General features: G+C 42.4%; 1 protein-coding gene across 1 annotated transcript in view; it reads left to right on the top strand.

Moving 5' to 3' along the window:
• Nucleotides 1-18685, top strand: part of RMDN2 (regulator of microtubule dynamics 2) — a 46071-nt gene extending 27386 nt beyond the window's left edge. The window contains exons 8-11 of the mRNA XM_064158214.1: nucleotides 4944-5042; nucleotides 7204-7257; nucleotides 7352-7432; nucleotides 17999-18685. Of these exons, the coding sequence (XP_064014284.1) occupies nucleotides 4944-5042; nucleotides 7204-7257; nucleotides 7352-7432; nucleotides 17999-18052 (288 nt within the window). The 3' untranslated portion in view covers nucleotides 18053-18685. The remainder of the gene's footprint in view (nucleotides 1-4943; nucleotides 5043-7203; nucleotides 7258-7351; nucleotides 7433-17998) is intronic.
• The last annotated feature ends 9030 nt before the right edge of the window (nucleotides 18686-27715 follow it).

The following is a 27715-nucleotide window of genomic DNA, read 5'->3' as shown; positions in this document are numbered from 1 at the left end:
TGTGATGGATAAAATTTTGCCAATGAGACCTGCTGTGTATACAAGAACCCACGCATAACTTTAATGTGTTGTGTTGTTTTGCAGTGGTGGTGAGGGTTAAAAACCTCATTTATTTATGCATTAGGAAAACATCATTGGACACCACTAATAATGGATAACTGCAAAACCTTGCAATTGTTATTTTAATATTTCTTTTCTCAGAACTGACAAGAACATAGTGGTGGTTTTCTTCCAGGGTAGCTTTAGTGATTATGTTACTGAAAAATTCTTGTCATATGATTGCAATGAAGATACCTCAAAACATCTAGTAAGCAAAGCAACCAGTGTTTAGTATTTAGAAGAGATGTTGCTATCCAAAAAACTAACAGCTGCACAAAAAAACTAAGTTTCATTTTAAGCATTTTGGTGGTGGATGAAACTCGATCTTCTCAGCCTTGTGTGACAAAACCAGGCTTTGTTAAGTACATATCTGCGATGGTTTGGGTGTTCCCTGCACCCCCCACACTTTGGAAATCACCCAGACTACACTCAGCCAGCTCTGGAAATTGAATGAAGCTTATATTTACAGCTGAGCACAATATACAAGTAGATACTTAGAGTATATACAGTTATAGACAGCAATATACAAGGTAAAAAGTAATACAGAAACACAGCAGCCCTCCCAGAAACCTGAGTCCCCAGGAGGGTCTCCCAACCACCCCTTCACCTTCCCCCTTGCTCCTCTCAACCTTACTCCAGCCCCAAGGAAGAACAGAGGTTTGGCCAGGGGGTTAGGAAGCAAAGTGGATTAGTCAGTAAAAGGGCAGAGAAATGGAGGGTGAGGTTAGAGAGAGAGAGGTGCATCTCCCTGCTCCCCAGCAGGAGAAGAGATGCATCTCCCTGCTCCCCAGCAGGAGAAGTGCCTTATCTATGTTTTGATTCTTGTTTTCATGCATCTCAGCAAGCCAATGAGCGAGGTAGACATCATTCTGTTTTCCTTCCACAGCCTGTAATCTAGTTCTTCTCAACAAAGCATTCAAGCTAGGCTCAAACTAGCACAATATCTTTTAGGGAAGGTTTCATATTTTAAATACATGTTTGAGTTAGTCCATGTGATTTAAAATAGGTAGTGTTTGGAGTCTTTGAAGTTTCGTCTTTGTGGAAATTACTTTGCTCTTCCAGTCATCAAGAAATACTTGTTGGAAGTGAGTTGATCTGTATCATTAAGTATAGGAATGGATTTTCTTTCCTCAGAGTTTTTTTGTGAGTCTACTAATCCTTTATAATAGTGTTTCAAATTTGGAATAACTTTAAAAAGAAAGTATATAAGTATTTAAGATGACTGCATTCCATTACAGGACAAACACAACAGTTAGCATACATTTGGGAAGCGGGATCAGAGCCTCTGGTAAATGTTAGTGTGTGGTGTTAAAACCTAGATCTTTGAGGACTTTCTTTCTGCAAGTTACATGCTATACATCAGAGTCATCTCTGGTGTATCTCAGGACCTCTTTGGATTATGTCAGGGAACAAATTGACCCAGTTCCTTTGCCTGTGTGCCCTCTAAGTCTTCTTCCCTTACTGGAAGTGAAAAGCCCAAGGAATTCAAGTTGTGTATATGCCTAAATGCCTGTACAGACTGTCCTGATTCCTCAACTGCCAAGAAAGAGAATGTTTGTGTTGTAAGCTGTTGTGTTGGAGTTTTAAAATTGCTGTCCAGTTATTTAACCTCTTTCAGAAGTCAAAACATTGCAAAACTATTTAATGCAATTTTACATTCATGTATTCTAAGCAGGGAAAAAAAGAAATAAAAGGAAAACCAAAGAAACTTGTTGGGAATGTTTAAGTAGGTGCCATTAATATATTACTGAAGCTGGATCAGTGGGATAATCTTCCTGTATGGAAGACAACTGTGTGATCTGTCTTCAGTGAGCTATTAGCAAGGAAACACTGGAAGTGGAAATCCTTTAGGGCTACAAGTCAGTGCTGGCTGAATTTTCAGTCCAGGTGGATTAGTTTCCTTTGTACCAGCATCCTGTCCATAAGCAGAGTTTGCATCTCATCAGAACAAAAAAAAAAAACCCACCAAAACCAAACAGTGTTTTAGTTCACATGAGATTGTTGCTGATCTGAGGCTAAGGAAGAAGAAGGAATGTTAGGAAATCAGTTTTCCCAGGTTTTAGGGGAGAAATGCATTTCTGCCTCAATCTTCAGGGGAACAAAAGTCCTGATAGCAGCATTCTGGGTATGAACTTTACAGTCAGCTACAATCCAACTCTCTGTGTGGCTTTCTTCCATCTCCAGTATTAGTACTGAGATTTAGGTAGAATAAATGGATGGGAGCTTGTTGCTCAATAAAGCTATAGAAGAGATTGTTTGAAACAAGCATCTCTGCTAGCTTTGGGATAGTGAAGAGTGGCCTCCTCTCCTTGACAAGAGGTCAGGCTGTCATGGTGACCAGCTCCCCTCCAGCCCTAGGGCATTTCAAGTCCTTCAGCCCCTTGCTTTTTGCTGAGCAAGTGAGACTAGCTGGGAGTGATGTTACTTGAGTGACCCAGTACATTTAATCTTGATATTCTGTGGAAACACAGTGATCCTTGCAGTGCTCTTGTGAGTTTTCAGCTGCCTGATGTCCAGGTTTGGGAGACCTAAAAAAAATCACAGCTCACTGAAGGTGAACAGTGCACAGACAATCTTTATTCTTTCATCTTCTTCTTGTAGCTATTACATGCTGCAGTAGCTGTTTTTCTTACTGCTTTCTGCTTTCCTATACCATTCTTGGAAGGTGGATTAAATTAAGTCATGGTCCCACTGAAGTTGATGACAGTTAATAGTCTCTTTGTACTTGATTTTATGTGGACCTTCAGGTATGCTTTGCACTATTTGGAAGAGCCTTGACTGCAGAAGTCAAATTTGCACTACAGTAGAGCAGAGTTTCTGTTGCCTGTGCTAGCTCACACACAGAGAATGCTTAATTAAGTTAGTCAGTATAGTAGGAATGATGTTTCCATTTCACCAAACATGGCATAAGATTTTCTTCAGTAAAGTTACTTCAAATTAAAGACTCTGCTTTTGTGTAGTCAAAGGAAGGGTGTAATTTACAGTTCATCATTACTGCTCCAGGACTGTTTGGTTTCTTGCATAAAAAAGGTCTTTTTGTTCTTTTCCTTTTTTTCCCCCCATTTATCCCACCTTAGTCATAGAGAGGTCCAGACTGACTCAGATGGGGCAGAGTTAAGCTCATTTCTCTTTACTCATCCACCAGATATAATTTGCTATGTGCCTTTTGTAATTGAAGGAAGGAAAGAGCACAGAGAGAAGTGCTCATCCCAGGTAAATGTAGGTGAAGAGGAATTGTGTAATGGAAATGCCTCTTTCTGCACTGACCATGCAAGGAACCTGAAAACTTCACTTAAAACTATGTCCTTTGTTTCTGGATGGCTAGAGTTAGCTGCAATGAATCCATCAAGCCAGTGGCACACAGATCTGACTGCTCAAAAGATCACAGAACTCTCAGACTGTCTATGTAGTAGTTACAAACTATACTGCTGGAGCCAGTGCACATTAAGGAACACTTTCTGTTGTGCCAATATACATTTCATTTTTAAACGTTGTTTTAGGTTGGGGAGGTTTTTAATAGAAAAAAATGGCCAAGTGCATAGATGTTTGTGCTTTGTAAAGTTTGATGAATGCAAACCAGCACCCAAGCCTGACAAAATAAGAACTGAAATCCCAGTAAAACAGTTGTGATTAAATCTTGTAAGAATGACTGCCAGGAAGAATTTGTTTTTCAGTAGGTAATTATGGCTCCACATGGTAAAACTGCAGTTCCATTTCCTCACTATTGCATAACAGCAGACACACGGTGGGGAATTTTATGTGATACTCAGTGCATGTGTATCCCAGGGTGTTGAGTGGTCTTTCAGAGAAGGGTCTAAGTGTGTACATTTACTTTTCTCCCCTCACTTCCTCCCTTTAGCTCTATCTCAATGTAATGGACCTGCAAATACAGAAAGTTCCTTCCTCTTCCAAAAGAGTAGAGAACATTGCATCAGTAGATTGGTGTCAAGAAAATCATAGAACCATAGAATCAACCAGGTTGGAGGAGACCTCCAAGATCATCCAGTCCAACCTAGCACCCAGCCCTAGCCAGTCAACCAGACCATGGCACTAAGTGCCTCATCCAGGCTTTGCTTGAAGACCTCCAGGGACGGTGACTCCACCACCTCCCTGGGCAGCCCATTCCAATGCCAATCACTCTCTCTGCCAACAACCTCCTCCTAACATCCAGCCTAGACTTCCCCCAGCACAACTTGAGACTGTGTCCCCTTGTTCTGTTGCTGGTTGCCTGGGAGAAGACACCAACCCCCACCTGGCTACAGCCTCCCTTCAGGTAGTTGTAGACAGCAGGTTACTTTTGTGAGCAGTATTTCCCATTGGTTTTGTTTTTTTCTCTTTTTTGGTGGTTTTATTTACTCCTTTTTTTTTGTGGTTTTATTTACTCCTTTGGTGTAAGTTCCTTTCTGTCCTTTCATTCTTGGTAGCTCATGTCTGGCTCTAGGACAAGCGTTCACATTTTGACTGTAGCAAGAGCTTTTTGTGATGTTGGAAAGTCCATGGACTGTCAGGCCAAGCTGGCTCATGACAAGCTTAAGGGGTTTAAAACATTATTTCTAATCTCAGGTTTTGAAAAATGGCAAGATCTTATGAAACCTAAACTGTGCTTCAAGCTTGGCTCATTGGAACAATCCCATCACAATAATGTTGGTGTTTTCCAGAAACAGAATAAAAGATCCAGAAGGTTATGCTTTGAGCTGACAAACTGACAGTATAAAACACTGCTGGATGATCTTGGAGGTCTCTTCCAACCTGGTTGATTCTATGACTCTTTTGGTACAGGGGAGTATTTAACCCAAAATTGGGAAGTACCCTAAAGACTTTGTGTTTTTATGTTTTAATTATAGGTAGCTCAGTTGTCTTGGATTGAAAAGAAAGTAGCTGCTGCTCTCTTTGGGACTCCACCGACTTCAACAGTAGAAGAAGCCTTGCAGAATTTCCTTAAGGTAAGTCCTAGCCAAGTGTGGTTGTTCACCAACCATTACGTGACTGGGGGGCTGGGGGTGTGCAGCCTGCAGAAGAGAAGGCTCAGGGCAGACCTCATTGCTGTCTACAATTACCTGAAGGGAGGCTGTAGCCAGGCACCCAGATACCCAGTGATAGAACAAGAGGACACAGTCTCAAGCTGCACTAGGGTGGGTTTAGGCTGGACATTAGGAAGAAGTTCTTTATGGAACGACTGATTGGCATTGAAATGGGCTGCTTGGAGAGGTGGTGGAGTCACCATCCCTGGAAGTGTTTAAAAGGAGAGTGGATGAGGCCCTTAGTGCCATGGGTTAGTTAATTGGAAGGTGTTGGGTGATAGGTTGGACTTGATGATCTTGAAGGTCTTTTCCAACCTGGTTAATTCTGTGATTCTGTGACTGTCATTAAGATGTCTACTCAACAGCTCAGATTCTGTAGCCATAAATCCAGGACTTTGCTAACTATCACTGAGGTCTCTACTCAAATATATTTTCTTTTCTATTTTAAAATTAGCATGGAGATGAGTGGCTGGCACTTTCCTTCTCTCTCCATAGTTTTAGGGAGTTCTTCAGTGTCTTACCATGGTCAATAGTTATTGGATTTAATAAGAGATGGATATGGATATGCATGTGTGTGTGGTGCAAATTAATAATAGTTATCAGTTATTAATATTATTTTATATTAATTTTATTATGAATATTCAGAAACTCGTGGAAATTCCCTGAGATTATTTGGATTTTCAGTTGACAGGAAGCAGTTGCACAAAGAGTATTTATAGACACAGAATTACACAGTTTAATCAATCAGAACTTGGAAAATAGGGACAAAAAACCAGGAAAATGCTAACTGTGCTTGTGGAACCTTAGCATTAACTCCAGCATATGTACTCATGATGCTTTGGTTCCTGAGTAAGTTTCCTGTACCAAAGACACTTCCAAAACTCACAATAATGATCCTGGGATAAACCACAAAATATTCCAGGCAGAGGGAAGGAGATAAGAACTGAGTTGCTGCAAGCATGTGGATGCTGTGATTCCCAGTTAACAAGTCATGACTGGGGTGCTGCTCCCAGTGGAGGTTCAGTGCAGAAAGGCTGCTTTCTAAACCCCCCCCCCAGTAAGTACATCATTTTGACAATGAAACTGACCAATAGGCGCTAGCACCGTTGTTCTGGCCAGTGAATTCAAAGCTTTGTGCCTCGCATGACCACACAGGCACACTGAGGGGCAGCACAAGACACCTGACACATGGTGCTAAGCCTCTAGCCCTCAGGGCTTTGCTGGGGCCAAACACTTACTGCTTGTTCATCTAACTCCACTCCTGGACTTGCAACAGGAGAAGGAGAGCAAGGGTTAAACCAACCAGGCAGGATTTATGCCCTACGAGGACAGTATATCACTGGAATAAATTAACCCTAAAAATTGCCTGTTTCTGTAAGAGGGTTAACAGATGCAAGGAAACTTCAAGCTTTCGAAGCTTTATTCATTGAATTTCAGTAGAAGCCTTTTGCATTTGTGGAGGTAGGTTTGTCCTGGGTTCAGCTAGGATAGGGTTTATTTTCTTCACAAGAATCTGGGAGTGCTGTGCCAGGCTAGCCAACTGAACCAGCCCTAATCCATAGCATAAACATGCCCACTATTAAAGTTGGGAGGCTGGCATGGGACAGCAGTTGTTTGGCATGAGGAAAAGCGTCAACTGAGTCAGGTGAGTGTGTTATGGCTTTGGATGGTTTCTTGTTACTTCTTTGATGAGGAAATACATATTAATAATCTAAAGAGAGCAGTGCCTTCCAATTTACTCTATAAGTGAATGAAATTCACTTGGAAATTCTGTGGAATTGAGTGATATCTTTACAAAGCACTTGGAGAGAGAGGAGAGCAAGCAGTACTGAGCACTTCTTTCTGTGTTCCAGTGCCTCATGTGCCTGGTTTAGGATTTGAGTTTGAGTTTCCTTGTTTTCTTGATCTATTTATTTGTAAGTAAGTTTTTTAATGTGCTAAACAAATTGTGGTACATGCAGTAGGGAATGATTCAGTCTGGGGTTTGAGGAAGTTTAAGTTTGAGGAAGTTTATGGAGAACACATAAGACTCATTACAGAAGTTTTATGTCTCTTTCCTTTCCTGTTTTCTTTTGTTATTTAGGCTGAAGAAATGCATCCAGGGTATTCCAAATGCAATTATGTTTATTTGGCAAAGGTAATCAAAGTTATTTTAAACACAACAGTTTGTAGACTCTGGTATTTGTACACTGACTGGTCTGATTGGAAACAAAATGTCTTTTTCTTCTCAGTGCTATAAAGATCTCGGCCAGAAAAACAATGCACTGAAATGCTGTGATTCTGCACTGTCAATCCTCTCAGTTACTAATGAGGTGGGTGTTGAGAGTAAGAACTTGTTCTTTTGTCTTTGGCACCCATTATTGCACTGTCACTAATAACATAATGTTTCACTTTTTTCCTGTGAATGCAGAAGTTTCCTTCTTCCTCTGCTCTGGGTTGGCTCATTACAGTTGTCTGCATCAGCAGCATTGGAAAAAAATGGTTTGTGGAGCTGTCAGTGACTCATCAGTGTCAGAGAGGCTGTCAGCATTTGAGCTGCACTCTTTGTAATTCATCCCATTTCATTAGACTATCTTAAGCATGAGCAGTTGAGTGTATCACTTCAGGTATGCTGAAATTTTGCCACAGACCTACCTTTTCTCAGTTAAAAACATTCTGGATTATTGTCCTCCAGTCTCTGTCTCTCCCCCTGAAAGCCTCTGGGTGGTGATTCTTGTCAAGGCCTCCAGGGCAATGAGGCAGCCATAGCAGAAGTAGATGAGTTGTTCAAAATTGCCTTTGTCTTCAACCACAGTGCAGCTAAGAAGGCACAGTTCTTCCAGTTACATCTGCTGGAATGTAGTTCATAGCAAGAGATATACTCCCTTTTTAGGTCCTTTAGTGCCTTTTTAGTATGTGAACACAACATTTCTAGAGGTATTTGAGAGATTTTAAGTTATTTAATTTCTTAAACCAAGTCATGGCAAGAAGGTTCACTCTGTCTGATCTTGTGCAAAAGCAAGTTCTGTAATTACCAACCTATGACTGGAAATGTCTTACCATCCTAGTGACAAGTTAAAACCTGATCTTTGTCAGCCTAAGGGACCCCCTTTGAGCACAGCAGATGTGGTAGGGAGAGAGAGAGAGGTGATTCCAGAGACTAATATCCCATTTAATTCTTTGAAGTTAAGGAAAAAAAACAACTTTAAATAGTTCTGTAACTTGATTGACAATAAATACTGTGTGTGGAGCACTAACATGTTTATGTCAAGTGATCCTGCTGAGAAGAAAGACCGCTGCATGCCTCATCATTGGCTGCTCCTGGGTGGCCTTTGTTTTTGGCCCGAGTTAGAGTATGTACCAGTCATAAATTCAGCAGTCCTTGCTTATGCAAAGTGTTTCTTCAAATATGTATAGATACAGATATGACATTAATAATGTCTTAACTCAGCTTTATTCTTTACTTACTGTTGAAATGTACCTTCAGCTTGCCTATTACAGAACATAGAAAAGACTACTGTAGATCATAGAATCAACCACGTTAGAAGAGACCTCCAAGATCACCCAGGCCAACCTAGCACCCAGCCCTAGCCAGTCAACCAGACCATGGCACTAAGTGCCTCATCCAGGCTTTGCTTGAACACCTCCAGGCACGGTGACTCCACCACCTCCCTGGGCAGCCCATTCCAATGCCAATCACTCTCTCTGCCAACAACTTCCTCCTAACATCCAGCCTAGACCTCCCCTGGCACAACTTGAGGCTGTGTCCCCTTGTTCTGTTGCTGGTTGCCTGGCAGAAGAGACCAACCCCCACCTGGCTAGAGAGACATTGGGGAGACAGTAATAAATGGATGCTGATGAAGTGCCTGAATTGACTACTGCCCTGAAAAGACAGGGTTCATGGTCTGAAAAAGAAAACACAGGAGGACAGCAGACGTCTGATTTTGCTACAGCACAGGATCTTGAGTTTGTCAGTGGGTGGTATGTTGTCACAGTCAGGCAAAAGCCATCATTCCCAAGTATAATCAAAATTTCCCATGTGAGGTTTCTCTCTTCAGGCAGGGGAATTCCTTTATTGTTTTTAAGTGCTGGCTTCTGCTGAGAAACATGTATATGTATAAAGGCATAAAATCAAGTGCAGACTGAGAGACAAAATCGCTGGAAAGGTGCCCTGCTGAGGAAATACATAATATTTCATGATACAAATCATTCTGCAGCAGAAGGATGAAAAATAATAGGAGACAGTTATTTACTTTTTATTGCTTCTGAGCATCCACTGTTTCCAGTGACTTCAGTGGGAACCAGAGGTACTCTGCATTAGTGAAACAGCCTATAGCTCATTTTAATCCTCAGGTCAAATTCTCAGCTGGTCTAACTCAGGTCAATTCTTTGGTTAATTTGTCTAGGGTTCATTTAATGTATTTTCAAATTACATGAGATGATTTTTGTCTGAATATTCCATCATATCCAAGTATCCCTTCTGTGCATCATTCTGCCACTTAGAGAATATGTTTTTATTTCAAGGGGTAGAGAGACTTCCAAACAGAGGTAATTCTTGTTAAAGAAAGAAAAATAAAATCAAATGTCAGGTTTCAACCCTATTATGAACCTTTAAAAAGATAGCAAAGAAACCATAAAAGGAGAGAAAAGTTCTGATTTGACTCCTGTAAGTCCTAATACCAGTTTTTTACAAGTTTGGCATATTTTTTACCACTTAGTCTGTGCATTGTTTCTTTTATTATTATTTTGAAAGGAAATACAAGAAGTTCAGTGCAAATTACATCTGGAAGGCCAAACCGATAGAATAGAATAGAATAGAATAGAATAGAATAGAATAGAATAGAATAGAATAGAATCAAGCAGGTTGAGACCTCCAAGATCAGCCAGTCCAACCTATCCCCCAGCCCTAGCCAGTCAACTAGACCATGGCACCAAGTGCCTCATCCAGGCTTTTCTTGAACACCTCCAGGAATGGTGACTCCACCACTCCCTGGGCAGCCCATTCCAATAGCAAATCACTATCTCTGTGAAGAACTACATTAGAGACCTTTCTGTTTAACCTCTCTATGCAAAAAAATCTGTTGAATCATATGGTCTTCCATGGCCATAAATACTAGCATGCTGTAGAGTGATACTTCACTGCTGGAGGTGCATGGAACATTAAATTGTCCTGCTTTTCTCTGGTTGCTGTCCAGGTGGATAACCTCAGGGTCCTGGGAAACATTCACTTCTTCAATAAAAGAGATCCTAAAGTTCAAGGCTGCTGTGAGTTACTGTGAAGTGCATAACAGCTGCTCTATTTATCTAGTAGTAGACTACCCTTACTGAAACTCACTACTTTGTAGTGTGCTCAAAGCCTTGGTGAGTGTGACTGCAAAAAGGGATGTCAAAACCACATGTGGTGGACTACTGTGATGGAATTATTGTTTTAAGTTTCAGGGAAAAATATGACTAAAAATTGAAAAAAATAGCTTTTGTCTTGACTATGGAAAGACAAACTGAGAGTGTATGTGTGTGTGTTTGCTTAAACATACAACTCTTTGCATGTAAGGGGAATAAGACACTCATTGTTTGTTTATAACAGAGATTCTTTGGTGTTTTCAAGGCCAGAACTTGTAGGAAATTAATGTTTCAGTGTAAGACTATAAAGTAAATTAGTAAGATTTTTTTTCTTGTATCTGGAGATGAGCCTGGGTGTGACAATGAACTGCATGCTTGTAGGACCAGTGAGCTCACCAAAAGGGGATTAACAGTCTAGCAGAGAAAGAGATTAGCATTTCAAAGTTCTGGGCTCTGTGGAAAATGAATCTAAAAGGCAGGAGTTAACACAGTCTCAAGTTGTGCTGGGGGAAGTCTAGGCTGGATGTTAGGAGGAAGTTGTTGGCAGAGAGAGTGATTGGCATTGGAATGGGCTGCCCAGGGAGGTGGTGGAGTCACCATCCCTGGAGGTGTTGAAGCAAAGCCTGGATGAGGCACTTAGTGCCATGGTCTGGTTGAGTGGCTAGGGCTGGGTGCTAGGTTGGCCTGGCTGATCTTGGAGGTCTCTTCCAACCTGCTTGATTCTATGATTAGTAAAAATACAGTCTTGGAAGAGCTGAAGACAACAAAGCAGGAAGAATTTAAAGTAAATGTATTTGCACTGAGAGTCGCTGAAAGTTGTACTTAAGATACGGAAGATAACTTCCCTGAAGCTGAGAATGTATTTTACAAAGTTATTTTTTAAGAGATCTCATGACTTCAAAACCACTCCCTTTTCCCCAGCAATTACAAGTGAAGGCAGTTCAGACTTGAAATTAACAAGTGAGAGAGATTTAGATGTTACAGAGATGGCATTCACTTGTTACAGGTGTAGAATGACAGGATGTGGAGACTTCAGTTAAAGACTCTGCCTTCAGCCTTAGTGACATTTGAAACTCTATCAGATTACGTATGGAGGGGGAGGTAAATGTAAGAATGGGCAGGAGCACTGGTTGAATGTGTGCACAAGAATGCAACTGCTGAGGAGGAACCATGCCTGTAAGATTTTCTTGCATTTTTTTACATTACCATAACTGATCTCCCTGGTCATTAATTTGCATTTTCTATATCGTCTGTGAGTAAAAGAATGGGAGTTAGAGAGGGATGGAAAGAAGGACAGAGTATAAACTTCAACAACCATCAGTTGTTCCTGTTACAAGAGATCATTTATACAACTTGCATTTCCTACAGTGGGTTTCCCAAGAAATGCCTCCTCCAATCACCATAGATTGGACATAGATAGCAGACCTTAGGGGAGTATTTCCAACACATCTCACTTGAAGTTGCTCTGGCTATCTGTCCCTACTAAGATTTTGAGGAGAAAAAAGGTTGACTTTTAAAAAGTATTTTTGTTTTCTTATCAAACAGAGCTTTTGGGTTTTTTTCTCAACCTCAGCTCGATGCAGAATGTCATTTTCAGAGGACATTCTATCTTCTATGCCCATTTGTTCTCCAAATGTCATGCACAGTCCATGGTGCTTCAATTACAAAGTAATGGAAATATTGAGATTTGTGTTAATTTAGAATTCTAGGCTATTGTTTTCCTGCTAATACTGTTTGTGGAGTAAAACAAGAATTTCCTCATAGCTACTGCCAACCTAAAATGAAAATATCTTTTGAATATACTTCACAAAGCTATTCCTTAATTAGTGATCCTGTTTACACTGCATGTGAGTGCTGCAAGCTCATGGAAGGGGCCTTTTGAAAACTCTTTATGAAGAGATCAGATTTCAAACTGTAAAATGCTGGCAAAAGTGAGACATTTGTAGAAGAGCTGATAAAAGAATTTGAGGCCTCCTATTTTTCTGTGTCTTGGTGATCAGTCTGATTTGGTCTTGCATGTTTTTGAACTTCTAGCCAAAAGGTTTGTTTGCATTGTCTGCTCACTCTTTCTCTCTCTCCAAAAGCAATTCCAGAAAATGAGAATGGTTGTTTTTATAGTGTAGTAGTTTCATACATAAGGATGAAATCTACCCTGATAAATATTGAGCTTATTAAGATTAAATTGACTAGTTCATGACTAAGTATTCATTTCAACATCATATCAAAGTTAACGCAGTTTTAGCATAGTTCATGGTGCAGCATGACTGATAAACAGATGATCCCTCAAGCATGGAGTCTATCTCTTCCTCTGGCACATTGATGATGAAGGGGCAGAGTGGGAGAAGTGTTCACAGATGTGGTGGTATATTGCAGGTTGAAGAGGTTCACAGCTGGTTTCCTATTGTTGTAATGGCCACAGGAGTTCAAGCATCCAGGTCTTTGAAATGTAGTGTCTCAGGGTCAACATACAGGGTGAAGGAAAGCCTCAACAGGCATCCTTCTGAAGGGGCTGTTACTGGGCTTGGTTTGTTCAAGCAGTTTCAGTGATAATGGCACAGAAGGCCTCGTGGTGGGGGTGGCACATGGACGGGGGAATGTCTTGACCCCCAAAGGCTCCATGTTGTGTATAACAGTAAAAGGAAAGAAGATTACAGGTGGCACTTACTCTTTAAAGTGATGAAAGAACTAGAGGGTAAAAATTTTACATGACAGTTACTCTAAAACGAATTCTGTCATTCTGTAGTTTTTCAACAGCAGTCCTCAGACCAGGAGTCTTGTAGGTGTGAGAGGGTGTTTTTCTCCTTCACCTGAAGTGTATTCAGAAATTGTGGAACTGCTGTCAGCTACACATTTTAAATCAGGCCTTGTCTTGATCCTAAAAGCCTTGAGAAGTCATGGCTCACTTAAAATCCTGAGCATAAAATGCCCTATTTTCTGGTGTACTGCAGTGGTGTGGAAGGCTGCAAGTGTGGCTGGTAAACTGTAGAGAAAGACCTGGGAGTGTTGATCAGCAGCTGGTTGAACATGAGCTGGCAGTGTGCCCAGGTGGCCAAGAGAGCTGACAGCATCCTGGCCTGTATCAGAAATGCTGTGACAAGCAGGACCAGGGAAGTGGTTGCCTCTCTCAGCACTGGTGAGGCCACACCTTGAGTGTTGTGTTTTGTGTCCCTTTGTACAAGAAAGATATTGAGGTCCTGGAATGGGTCCAGAGAAGGGCAGTGAAGCTGATGAAGGATTTGAAACACAACCTACAAGGAGCATCTGAGGGAGCTGGGGTTGTTCAGTCTGGAGAAGAGGAGGCTGAGGGGAGACCTCACTGCTCTCTACAACTAGCTAAAAGGAGGTTGGAATGAGGAAATGGTTCCAAGCTGCACCAGGGGAAGTGTAGGCTAGATTTTAGGAAATCATTCTTTACTGAAAAGGTTATCAAACACTGGAACGGGCAGTGATGGGGTCACCATTCCCAGAAGTGTTGAAGCAACACGTGGACCTGGTGCTTAGGGAAATGGTTTAGTGTTTGACCCTTCAGTGCTGGGTCAGGGGTTGTACTGGATTATCTTTGAGGTCTCTTCCAACTGAATGTATTCTGTGATGAGAAGAAATGGCCTCAGGCTGCACCAGGGAAGGTTTAGATTGGATGTTAGAAGAAACTTTTTCACTAAAAGCATTCTCAAACACTGGAATGGGCTCCTCAGGGAAGTTATTGAATCACCATCCCTTGAGGTGCTTAGAAGACGCATAGATGTGGTGCTAAAGGACATGGTTTAGCACCAGGCTTGGCAGAGTTAGAAAATGGTTGGACTTTTCCAGGTGATACCATTCTATGATTCTGTGGTAAGTGGCTGATTGCATTGGTTTATTGAAATACCTAAGGGAAACATAGTATTATGCAACTGTATGTAGATTGACATCTTCTACAGTCACATCATCTGTAAGAGCCTGTCATGAACCTGGGAAGGGATAGTATATAGCTTTGTGTGATTTATATTACTCTCTAATGATCTCTATGCATGGTTGAGAGTCTCTTCTGTTACAGTCCAGAATTCCTTCTGGAGTTGTGAAGGAATGACACAGCTGTACCCAAAAAGCATAAGTGACCCTAACACCTTATTGCCGTTACTGCATATCAGAGTACAGCTTTGGACCACCCCTGCAGCCCAGCTCATTTAATACACCGTGCAGCCCCGCTGACTTCAAGGAAACCCCACAAGATATATGTCAGCCTGGGATTTGGCAGTGGTTGCACACAATTATGTTATAGTTGGCTGGTGTAACCATCTGGTCATGGGGGTGTATCATTCTCCATTGACAGTTGGGACTTTGTCAACAAGTGTGCACATATGCAGTGCCTGGATTGAGTTTGCTTAGTGCATAAGGAAGTAATTAGCAGAAATGGAAGGCAAAATCATTATCTTCCTGCCTCTGCTTTAACTGCTGGTTAATTTTTACAAGCACATTTACCTGTGAAGTCAGAATTATTTTTGTTTCAGCAGAAATTAGCTGTCAAAACGTGGCCTACCTCCAGTTAAGCCAACATTCCCATTTTCTCACTAGCTGCTCTTGTTTTCAACTCCCCCTCTTCCCTTGTTTAGTCGCTGACCTCCCAGGTTTTTGCTTCCTGAACATATCCCTTGTGGATGGTGAAACATAAAAGGAAAGTAACTAAATAGGAAGAAGGGAAAACACAGTCACTGACCCTGTAATCTGGATACCTTTTGTGTAGCTGTTTGCAGAACATTTTGAACTCACATTCAACTCTGAAAATGAGATAAGATGTGTTTAATACATGTCAGCCTTGTCAGTAGAAAGTCAGTGTTGAAAATGGCTGTGCATTCAGTCAGCATTGAACTAAGCCTCAGGGTGAATAAATGGAACTGACACAAATGTGTTGCATTCCTCCTATGAATTGCACCTCTTCTGTCTTTTCCCTGCTGTGCTCCAAAGGGATATCAAAGCCTGCCCATCTAAAACCAGACAAACAGCCCCCAAGCAAGCAAACAAAGAAAAAAAAACCCAAAACCCAAATTATTTGTTCATTTTCAGAAAGCCACAGACCTAGAAATCAGTGAGAAATAGAGTTGACCCAATACAGCATTTATGGCTTTGTCTTCCCATTAACAGTCAAGCTTTTGGGCATCAATGATGTTTGCATCCTTAAAAGTGGAGAGCAGAGTTGTGTCTTCTCTCTCCTTTTGGTATGACACACCTCTTGGTCTGGAAGGACTCTGTCCAAATATGATGTAATAGTTGACCATCAGTGGCCATTCTGAGCTTTGTTTTTAATGCCATTACTGAATTTTTCAGTGCTTTTGCCATCTGAGTTATTATTGACTGGAAACTGCTGGATCAGTTAATGCAGCCTGTTAAGTAGTTTGCAACAATAACAATTCTTCCTTTTACTGATGTAGTTTTGTCACAACTGACAACCTAGAGGTAGGACACTGCACATTTGCAGTTTCTTCTCCTAACTAACTCTCAGTATGATCCTAAACCCAGAGGAAGACTAAGGGGAGATTGCCCAATCTTGTTTGGAGCTTTACAACTCATTAAACCTTCCTCAATAGCATGGCACAGTGTCTGGCATTCTACTTTTTTGTTTAATCAAATGTAGCATAATTTTCACAAAGGGACCACAGTCAGTACAACCCCAGTGTGTTTTCCCTGAATTAATCAACATATTGATAAAAATAATTAAAATGTTGACTTTCCCACTTTTTTAATTGAAAGCTATGGAATGGTGCTCCAGGCAGCCTGTAGTGTCACGGAGTCTAAAGGGTGCTGAATTCAGTGTGACATTTCCTTCTGTTCACGTATTTTGGCAAGGGCTTACTGGCTCTGCAGTGTACCCTTTTTAAGCCCTCTGATAAATGATTAGGCAGATAGTTTAGCCTGTTGTTGCCAGTGGGAGCAAGGCAGCAACTCCAAGAGAAGTGTCCAGTTAATGTATTAATGCCTTAATCCAGACCAATAATATAATGTAGTTTGACATGTCTGGCATATGGTTTCTATCATCTCAATATTCTTCTCTATTCCTCCATGACATTACAGACAACTAACCAAAATAAAGAGAAGCAGGAATTTCTTCACCCGTAAAATGTGCTTTAAGATGTCCTGTATTTTATTCCAGCTCCTCAGTTGATTGGATAATGAAGTGATCATAAAATTCAGTGATTACTTCAGTGCCTACAGTATTTTCTTCCAGAACTACCTATGGTGTTAGCTGGGAAAGCAATACTGGTCTCTGTCATTAGAAATACTTGCACAACATTGGTGACATGCAGGTGCTTCTGATTTGCACTGCTAAGTACACATGGATTGGGCAGTTGAACCCTTGAACCCATAGCAGTCTAGAGGTATGGGGTCCTGACTTTTCAGAGACCAAGTACCCATGGGTGCATAGATTGGGTGTTTGAACCCTGGAACCCATAGCAACCTAAGGTATGAGGGCCTGACTTTTCAGAGACTAAGTACACATGGGTGCATAGATTGGGTGTTTGAACCCTTGAACCCATTGCAGCCTAGAGGTATGGGGTCCTGACTTTTCAGAGACCAAGTACACATGGGTGCATAGATTGGGTGTTTGAACCCTTGAACCCATTGCAGCCTAGAGGTATGGGGTCCTGACTTTTCAGAGACCAAGGTGCATTTTGCAGAACAGAAATTTAGTCATGGCAAGTAAATTAAGTGGATTATATCCAGATGATGTTTCAAAAAAAATAAGTAGAGCAGTAGGGGTTTTGTACTGTGTTTACAGATTTACATGCATGTACCCTTTTCTGAACAGATTATACATGGGACAGCCAAAGCCTTCAGCACTGATTGCCTGCAAAAGTGTCTGTGGGATGGGTTTGCTTTAAAGCCCGGTGGAAATGATGCATTTAGTGGCTGGAAAGGAGCCTTTCCCTTATGTCCTAGGGAGGTATAATATGGTGTTGGCTCTGAGCATAGCAAGTTACTTGCCTCTTGCTCCTCCACTGGCTCCACTCTGCCATGAGTCCAGCAGCACAGGCAGAGCCCACAAACACCGGTATGGAAGATAGCAAGGGCGTAGTTAGTCCATGGTGGTTATTACTGGTAGGTATGGCTGTGTGCACTGAAAACATAATCTAACCTATGCCATTAATTACATTGGTCAATGTTTTCTTCCTAATTGCACAATAACTAATGAGTAATCAGCATGGGAGTACCTTCAGAAAACCTGCACACAGTTGGCTGCAAGATTACATAAAGTATAAGGCAAGGCAGTAGTACTTCATGCAAAGTACAGCAATAAAAGCTACAGCCTAAACTGAAAGGCCGAGAGGGCTACTTGTGGCTAACATTTAGAGTGCTCTAAGAGAACTGTAAAGGGAGGACTGCCATCTGGCTCTTGTTTTCACTTCAAACTTTGTTTTTGCAGTCACTGATGAATTGACTTACTGTGCAGCCTTGTACATTCTGTGGCTGTTAGAGTTGTGTGTTATGTCTGCTGTTAGTAGAGAAATGTGGGTAGACATGTATTAGGCAAATGAAGGGATTTATCCTATCTAAGTTAATGCATGATTGTCTGTTTCTTTCAGGACAAAGAGGCCCAGAAAGATTTAGAGGCTTTGCTTCTTACGCTGAAGCTGTGATGCTACGCACTTTATAACCCCACGCTGATAAAACTTCAAAACTGAAATGGGAATCTGTAATGATGGGACACTATAGGTGAATTCCATATAGGTGAACTCATTGATTTGGGGTGACCTGGATCCTGGCCTTGAAGTATCTGGTGATTATGATATGAAAATGAGACATTCATTTCTGATTATTTATGATCTTGTACTGAAGTTTAATTTTAGATTGCTGACACTGTGAGTCTGATTCTTTGAACATGAAGTCCACTGCTGGCAATGGATATACTGGGAGTTAGAAGGCAAAAATGCATAAATCTTGCTTTTCTGAAAGATTGGGTACTGTGTGATGCCAACATAGAACTGTGTGTAGCAAAAACAAACAAAATGTTTATAGTAAATTATATTTGTATCAACCAATTTACAAAAGAAAATGATGAATGTTTATGTTTACACATTTCTCTACTCTTATAAAATTATACTGTTGTCCAAGAAATAAGTGAATAAGTTAAAGAAAAGAGCTGTTAGCACCACAAAGCTCTTTTTACTTTAAACTGGCAGTTGGTTTTACATGGAAATGTGAAAACTTAATAAATTAAATATTAAGGTTATATTTTATTTGTAAGCTCAAGTACAGTATTAAAAATCAGACCAATGAAATCAAATGGTTTAGATTAATCTGTTATGGCTGTGGTGTTTGATGGATTGCTACAGGACCTCCATCAAGTTTGTGAATCCTGGAACTTTCTCTTTGAACAGTTGCCTGGCATGGTGGCTTCAGTGTGCAACCTAGTCCTGCATGTGAGCATCCCTAAACTTCTATATCATCTACATAACATAATCTGTACATACAAATAGACTAATTAAGAACCTACTACTTCTGCCTGAGTGTGTAGGACAGCAGTTACAGATTAATAAAATGCAACAGGTAGGGGAAATTTTTGATGACAATTAAACTGATTCAGAATCCATAGAATCAACCAGGTTGGAAAAGACCTCCAAGATCATTCAGTCCAACCTAGCACCCAGACCTATCTAATCAACTAGACCATGACACTAAGTGCTCATTCAGTCTTTTTATGAACACTTCACCAAAGTCTGTAGAAAAATAAAAGGCCAGTTTTAATTTACTTTCATTCCAAGATCTTAATCTACATTCAGGGAGTGTAGCTGGAAGAATTGAGCGTTTCTATTAAAGGAAATACAGTTGTATTAGGAGGGAAAGTGCCTGTTTCCTTGACGTGATTGATATGGAATGTAACATTGATCCTAATTATGTCTAAGACAAGCACTCATATGGCACCAATATTTTGAACTAGCAATGGTGGCTTTCATTTTGGACTGATGAAGCACAGTATAGGAAGCAGTCACCTCAACAAAGATTTAAAAGTTAGGCAGATGTGAACAAGTACATGTTCCTGATTGGATTTCAAAGTAAAAGAGTTAACTAGCACCACCAGAAAGGAAGAGATGCAGTAGGCTGAAGATGACCAAGAAAAGACTGGATGAGGCACTTAGTGCCATGGTCTAGTTGACTGGCTAGGCCTGGGTGCTAGGTTGGACTGGCTGATCTTGGAGGTCTTTTCCAACCTGGTTGATTCTATGAATATCTAGAGTTAGATTTGATTTTAGCCTAGCTTCATGCCTGCTCATAAATTACAAAGGGTTGGGTTTTTTTTTCCATCAAGTAGGGTTGCCCATTTTTTCAAAGTTTTTCTTTACAAATACACTCGCAGGCATTACTGTGAGATATTCCTGAACAGAACCTGAAAGTTCAGAACCAGTTCTCAGTTCCTGATGGTACTTTTATAGTATTCATTATCCTGAAGATCTTCACAAATCAAAATATGCATTTTAGTTGGGTTTAATGTTCATTCTAGGGAAAATATTTCCCATACTTCTTTTCTGAGAATAGGGGAAATAATTCCTTCTGTGGCAGAAGAACTGACTTAAGAACAGAGAGGCTGCAAAGGTGGTGCACCTTTACATTTGGTAGGAGGCTTTGATGAAGACTGCTTTTGATGTTTTCATAGCCAGCTGCAGGAAGCATAGTTTAAATAGATAAGGAAGCTTTACTTAGATCAGTTTTATGCTAGTCAATGTGTTTAATAAAATAGCTTGGATAACGCAATAGATTTTTCACAAGCAATTATTGTCAACAAAGGCTGGAAGTGTATTGGAGGAATAGATTAGAACAAAAAGTTATTTGAATTCATTTCTGGAGTTAGGTGAAATAAGTAGGATTTGCTTCATTAATGGCAAATGGTAAGTATCAAAGTGAGTAACAGAGAGAGGATGGAGATGAGCTGGCTCGGTGTGGTAATTCTGGGGAAAAGGATGTGCAGATTCTAGTGAGTGGCAAGCTAAATTGTGCCAATAATGTGATGTTGCTGCAAAAAAGCAAATTTCATCCTAGATTGAATAAATAAGCATTCCATATTAACTTCACATGAAATAACTGCTTACTCTAATAAGGTCTAATGAGCTGGAATACTATACCCAGTTTCAGGCACCATGTTTCAAGGAGATTGGTGGCTAACTGAAAAGAGTCCAGTGAAGAGAGTCAAGAAAGATGTGCTAGACAACATCATTTTACGTGTAAAAAAATGAAAGAATTTGCTTTGTTTAGTCTGCAGGAGCAAGGACTAAAGGACTATTCACATTTGTGAAACATTATTGCAGAGAAGACAGTTAAAAAAATAACCCAAAACCTTGTTCTCCAAATTCCCCATTCACAAGACAAGAACTAATTGCTAACCTTTAGATTAGACATAGAAGAGAATAATTCTGAGGTTCACTTTGCAAAGCCCTGCAGTTCATTTTCTGAGAGCATTATAAAATCATTTACACAAGTTTTAAAGTAAGAGTTAAACAAAGAAGACTCTAAACATTGGCAGTGTTTAAGGCACAGTTCATCCTCTGGCAAAGGTTGGTTTAGATGACTTCTTAAAATCCCTCCTGGCCTTGCTGTCCCTGGAGAGTGCACAACTCCCACCCCCAGTGAGCCATGGACACTCCTGCTGGGTTTTTGGATTGAGTGCAACTGGCTCTGCATTTGAGCCCAGACCACCTAATGAATTTGCTCTGTGAAACTATTTCCTAACATGTTTAAAGACTTGAATTTAAAGATGTGCATTGTAGCTTTCCACTGAGTACTAATTTATCATCCCATATCCACATGACTAAGGTTTTTAAATGAAATCTACGATTGTATAAGTTGAAATCACCTATTTTTAATTAAGCTCATTCTTCTGCATTAAGTTTTGGTCATTATTAGCCTGTAGGTAGAATCACAAAGTAACATCTGAGAGAGAAAAGGATGGTTTTAATTACTCATTCTAAGTTGGCTTTCATAGTTTGCAGGAATGTTCCTCACCGTGATGAGAAACTTCTGTTTTACACAGCTAAGATATTTTGTGGTTTTTACATATTTTTTGAGTCAGTGTACATGAGTTGTTTGTGTTTCTGGTTTGTTCATCTGAGAACCTTTAAAATTGAAGCATGCTCCCTAAATTGTTCCCTCGTTGCTCGTTGGAATAACGATTTTGCATTTAGTTGTAGGCCTAGGATATCTGTTCTTGGTGTCATTCTCTGTATACTTGCTGGAGAAACAGCAAGTATAGTTCCAAGGGGCCATGTGTTTTCTTTTCTGTTTAAAATATCCACAAGCAGTCATTTGCTTCCATAGTTTTGTCTCTGTAGAGGAACTAGAAGTGTACCCTATTAACCCCTGCAGGCCTTTAAAACCACATGGAGTAGATGGGGCTGCAGGCTGCCTGAAGCTGCTGTCCCTTGGTCATTTTGCCTGCTACCTTCTCTGACTCTTCCACTCTGGCATCTCTTAGAACATAGAATCAACCAGGTTGGAAGAGACCTCCAGGATCACCCAGTCCAACCTAGCACCCAGCCCTAGCCAGTCAACCAGACCATGGCACTAAGTGCCTCAACCAGGCTTTGCTTGAACACCTCCAGGGATGGTGCCTCCACCACCTCCCTGGGCAGCCCATTCCAATGCCAATCTCTCTCTGCCAACAACTTCCTCTTAATGGGAAGAACTTCACTCTAACATCCAGCCTAGACTTCCCCCACCACAACTTGAGACTCTGTCCCCTTGTTCTGTTGCTGGTTGCCTGGGAGAAGAGACCAACCCCCACCTGGCTACAGCCTCCCTTCAGGTAGTTGTAGACAGCAATGAGGTCACCCCTGAGCCTCCTCTTCTGCAGGCTGCACACCCCCAGCTCCCTCAGCCTCTCCTCATAGGGTTTGTGTTCCAGGCCCCTCACCAGCTTTGTCACCCTGACAATAAAAATTACCTCAATTATCCAAGAAGACAGGACCAGTAATTTTAACTGCAATGAAGCACAAGAATCCTACTACCAAAATGGGGTCTCCTTTTGCAAATATTTAAAGAGACAAATTCACCCTGAGAATTTACAGAGTATGTACTGGAGTAAAGACCAAACAAGAGGTTGCTTGAGGTGCTGGAAGGTGTCCAGAGAGAGTGATTGGCATTGGAATGGGCTGCCCAGGGAGGTGGTGGAGGCACCATCCCTGGAGGTGTTCAAGCAAAGCCTGGATGAGGCACTTAGTGCCATGGTCTGGTTGACTGGCTAGGGCTGGGTGCTAGGTTGGACTGGATGAGCTTGGAGGTCTCTTCCAACCTGGTAGGAGGTAAAGGCAAACTGGCTGCTGTGTTGGTAGGAGGTAAAGGCAAACTGGCTGCTGTGTTGGTGGGAGGTAAAGGCAAACTGGCTGCTGTGTGGTAGGAGGTAAAGGCAAACTGGCTGCTGTGTTGGTGGGAGGTAAAGGCAAACTGGCTGCTGTGTTGGTGGGAGGTAAAGGCAAACTGGCTGCTGTGTTGGTGGGAGGTAAAGGCAAACTGGCTGCTGTGTTGGTAGGAGGTAAAGGCAAACTGGCTGCTGTGTTGGTGGGAGGTAAAGGCAAACTGGCTGCTGTGTGGTAGGAGGTAAAGGCAAACTGGCTGCTGTGTGGTAGGAGGTAAAGGCAAACTGGCTGCTGTGTGGTAGGAGGTAAAGGCAAACTGGCTGCTGTGTGGTAGGAGGTAAAGGCAAACTGGCTGCTGTGTTGGTAGGAGGTAAAGGCAAACTGGCTGCTGTGTTGGTAGGAGGTAAAGGCAAACTGGCTGCTGTGTTGGTAGGAGGTAAAGGCAAACTGGCTGCTGTGTTGGGAGGAGGTAAAGGCAAACTGGCTGCTGTGTTGGTAGGAGGTAAAGGCAAACTGGCTGCTGTGTTGGTAGGAGGTAAAGGCAAACTGGCTGCTGTGTGGTGGGAGGTAAAGGCAAACTGGCTGCTGTGTTGGTAGGAGGTAAAGGCAAACTGGCTGCTGTGTTGGTAGGAGGTAAAGGCAAACTGGCTGCTGTGTTGGTAGGAGGTAAAGGCAAACTGGCTGCTGTGTTGGTAGGAGGTAAAGGCAAACTGGCTGCTGTGTTGGTAGGAGGTAAAGGCAAACTGGCTGCTGTGTTGGTAGGAGGTAAAGGCAAACTGGCTGCTGTGTTGGTAGGAGGTAAAGGCAAACTGGCTGCTGTGTGGTGGGAGGTAAAGGCAAACTGGCTGCTGTGTGGTAGGAGGTAAAGGCAAACTGGCTGCTGTGTTGGTAGGAGGTAAAGGCAAACTGGCTGCTGTGTTGGTGGGAGGTAAAGGCAAACTGGCTGCTGTGTTGGTAGGAGGTAAAGGCAAACTGGCTGCTGTGTTGGTGGGAGGTAAAGGCAAACTGGCTGCTGTGTTGGTGGGAGGTAAAGGCAAACTGGCTGCTGTGTTGGTGGGAGGTAAAGGCAAACTGGCTGCTGTGTTGGTGGGAGGTAAAGGCAAACTGGCTGCTGTGTTGGTGGCAGGTAAAGGCAAACTGGCTGCTGTGTTGGGCCTGGCCTGTCACAGCCTTCCCCTCAGTGTCCAGAGCGCGCAGGGGCCAGAGGAGGCCTCTGGGCCCGCAGGCAGGCCAGCTGGCATGGCAGCTGCACCAGAGAAGCAGGCTGTGCCGCTGTCAGCTGCTCCTGCTCAGACAGAGAGGTGCACATGGACAGCAGCTCCGCTGGCAAGGGGTGAGGGCACAGCGAGGTGATCACAGGAAGAGGAGGAAGAGCCAGGGGCTTGGCTCTGTCTCTCTCGGCTGGGAGAAGGCCGAGGACAAAGAGCAGGTGGAACGGTTAGCCTGCTCTGGCAGCGTGAGGGAGTCTCCCTTCTCCTCTATAGGTCTGTGTTTCAGCGGTGTAGGAACTGTCCCAAAGGGTCACCCTAACTAAGGAGAACATGTTCTGTTCCCCACCTGTATGGTCCCACGTTTCAGCCCTGGGAAGCAGGCATTTTCCTGTCTGAGGGCGAGGTATACACCATGGCCTACCCTGTGGTTTTCCTTACGTGACCATGGGAAGGACACGAGGAAGGGGGATGGAGAACCCACTTCAGCACTGGCTGCACAAGGACTACAAGGACAGAACTCTGCCCCCATTTCCAGTGGGAAGTCACCCAAAAAGAACAGAAGAGCTGACACTGGCTGTGATCCTCCTGAAGGGACTCCCAAGCCAGGCGGAGGAGAGGGCCAGTTGGGTTTGTTGGGCTGCATGGATCTGACAGCTTGGCAAGTGGAACCCACAAGAGTATAAAGCTTTAGCAGAGTGCACTCTGGTGCCATCAAACTGTGAGAGGTAAAACCCAGATGTGTTCCTGGTACGAGAGATCCCAGCAGTTGGATGTGTTGGAAGCCAAAATGCAGGCCACAGTTTGCTTTCCCTTGGAGAGATGGAAGGAGTCAGTGAGGCCGACTGCCCCAGAGGTGAAAACACTGCTCCACCATTTGCAGCAGTCTTGAACTCTTCCACACTGTGCTGGAAGAGAGTGGAGCTGCAGAGCACCTACAGTAGAGAAGTCATCAGTGTGCTGCAAACGGATGTCATGTTGAGTGAGTATGGACAGTAAATGATATATGATGTATGGTGTTAATTGCTGCTGGGCATGGTGTAGATGGTATAGAATAAAGGGTGGAGGATGCCATGGGTTGAGTCGAATCTGCTGCTGATATTCAATACTATGGTGCTGTCATGCCAGCTCCAGCATGAAAGTGCTGACTGGAGCAAAGTATCCTGGGGCTTGCAGTTCAGATTGCAGCATGAGAGGCTTCCTGTTCCAGTTGCTGATTCTGGTGTCTTGGTTTTGGGCTGTTGGTGTTCTCCACTGGGCTGGCTTCTGCATGCTTGGGTGGGGAGAAATGTTTCTATTTCTGGCATCTGCTGCTGCTTTTGCATTTTGCTGTGCATTTTTTGCAGACAGGCTGAGGTTGCATTGTGTTGTTCCCAGTAAAACTATCTCGCCTCTTTGTCTCAACCCAGATATTTTTGGTGTGTGTTTTACTTTCCCTCCCAGTTCTGATTAACTCTTCTGTTTCTAGGCTGGTGAGTGAAACTCTTGAGCCTGCTTGGGATTGCAGCCCCTGTAATGAGCACAGAGAATTAAGGCATCTCACAGTGTAGCAGAGAGGTGTGGCTTTCCTAGGGGGCTGCAGCCTTCCCTGTTAAAACACCTAGCACAGCATATATGTCTGATGTTATGTTTTTTCTAACCCTGACAATGAGACTATTTGCTGGAGAAAAACAATATATCCACTATTAGAGAAGGAAGAAACTTTTCTGTCCCTAAATTTCATCGTTGCCCTTGGTTTAGGTGTATGGGTGCTACGCTAGGATGTTTTACATGTTTGTGTTTTGTTGGGACACTAACAGTAGTGTGTAATTATGGACCCAAAGAAGGTGGTCTACTAAAATCACCTTGTGCTTGGGTATTTGGCACAGCACTATTTACTGTTTTCTCCAAACACAAGTGAGGAACAATGCAAGCATGCATCTGTGTGGAAGATGTTTGGCAAAATAATGTTTTTCTGGGATAACTCATTATTTTTGAATGAGTACTGCCAAAGCTATGTCCAAATTCTTTCCTCTTAATTCTGCAAAAATGCAAAACTCTACAGTACTTTCACAGAGAGATTGCAGGCAAGTTGGAGTTTTGCTGTCCTTGTTTGATTTTTTTCTGTTGGGTTTTGTTGTTGTGGCGGTGGTGGAGTTTTGGTTGGTTGTTTTTGTTTGGTTGGGGGTTTTGTTGTTTCATTTGGTTGGGGTTTGTTGTTGTTTTGTTGCTTTTGTGGTTGCTTTTTCATTAAGAAGGGCAAAGCTACTTATGTCCACAATTGTTTTGCTTGCATAAGGGTTAGGTGCCTAAATGGAGAACTTCAGATCTCTAGCTTGAGATGGAGCAGAAATGTCTTGCAAGCGTCTGATATTTGTTGTGCTCGGGCATAATCCTAAACTTTTGTCCTGCTAATACAAACCATCTTTAGTTAATATAAGGGCCAGCTGAACTTCCTTGCTAACAAATATCCCTCCTCTATCTGCAGAAAAAAAAAAAAGTATAAAAAAGAATGATTTTTAACTGATGAGTGAGAAAAAACCTTGTGCCATCAGAACAAGCTCTGGTAAAAACAATGCCATCCCAGCTGTGAAGTGTGACATGTAAGAATGTTTCTTAAGATTTTTCTCACAGCTTTAACTGACCATGGATGAAGCTTTCAGCTTTCATCTTGCTGGATAGATTGACCACTGGGGAGATATCTGGCTGCAGATGAAGAATGTCCTTTGCTCAGAGATGCTAAGATCTCTTTTGAATGAGATCAAGAGGCTCTGTTTCTTATATTTTCCTATAACTGCCATTTGCTGCCCTCTCTGCATAGCTGAACAAGATGTGAGGGGGAGATTGCTGGACTCTGACACCACCTTTGCTTTTAGCAACATGGATTCAAAGATTGCTTCAGGATGGAAGGGGCCTTCAAAGGTCAACTCGTCCAACTCCCCTGCAATGAGCAGAGACAGCTTCCAACTAGACCAAGCTGTTCAGGGCCATACTGAGTCTGATCTTGAGTGTCTCCAGGGATGGGGCCTCAATCACATCCCTAGACAGCCCGTTCCAGTATTTCACAACTCACATTGTAAATAACGTCTTCCTTATGTCCAGCTTGAACCTACTCTGCTCCAGCTAAAAATCACTCCCCCTCGTCCCATTGCTACAAACCCTGCTAAACAGTCCTTCAATAGCCTTCCTTTAGGTCCCTTTCAGTTACTGAAATGTAGCTTATAAAGTCTCCCCAGAGCCTGCTCTTCTCCATACTGAATATCTCCAATTCTTTCAAGCTTTGTAGAAGGGATGCTCCAGCCTTCTGATGGTCTTTGCGCCCCTCCTGTAGACCCACTCCAGGAGGTCTATGTCTCTCCTGTGTTGGGGGTCCAAGAGCCAGACACAGTGCTCCAGGTGAGGTCTCAACAGAGGAGTGTGGCAGAATCATCTCTCTTGACCCTCTGGCACACAGCCCAGGAAGTGATTTGCCTACTGGGCTGCAAGTGCTCACTGTTGGCTCATGTCCAGCTTCTCATTCACTGACACCCCCAAGTCCTTTTCCGCAGGGCTGCTTTCAATTTCATCATTTCCCAGCCTGTATTAATATTGAAGATTGTCCTGATCTAGGTGCAGGACCCTGCACTTTTCCATGTTGAACCTCATGAGATTGTCCTCAGCCCACTTCTCCAGCTTGTCAGGGTCCCTCTGGATGGCAACTCATCCTTCAGTCTTATCAACTGTACCACTCAGCTGTGTATCATCTATAGATCTGCTGAGGGTGCTCTCA

Source organism: Pogoniulus pusillus, chromosome 18 (genome assembly GCF_015220805.1).
Source record: "Pogoniulus pusillus isolate bPogPus1 chromosome 18, bPogPus1.pri, whole genome shotgun sequence".
Taxonomy (NCBI): Eukaryota; Metazoa; Chordata; class Aves; order Piciformes; family Lybiidae; genus Pogoniulus; species Pogoniulus pusillus.
This window is presented reverse-complemented; position numbering and strand designations above follow the sequence as displayed.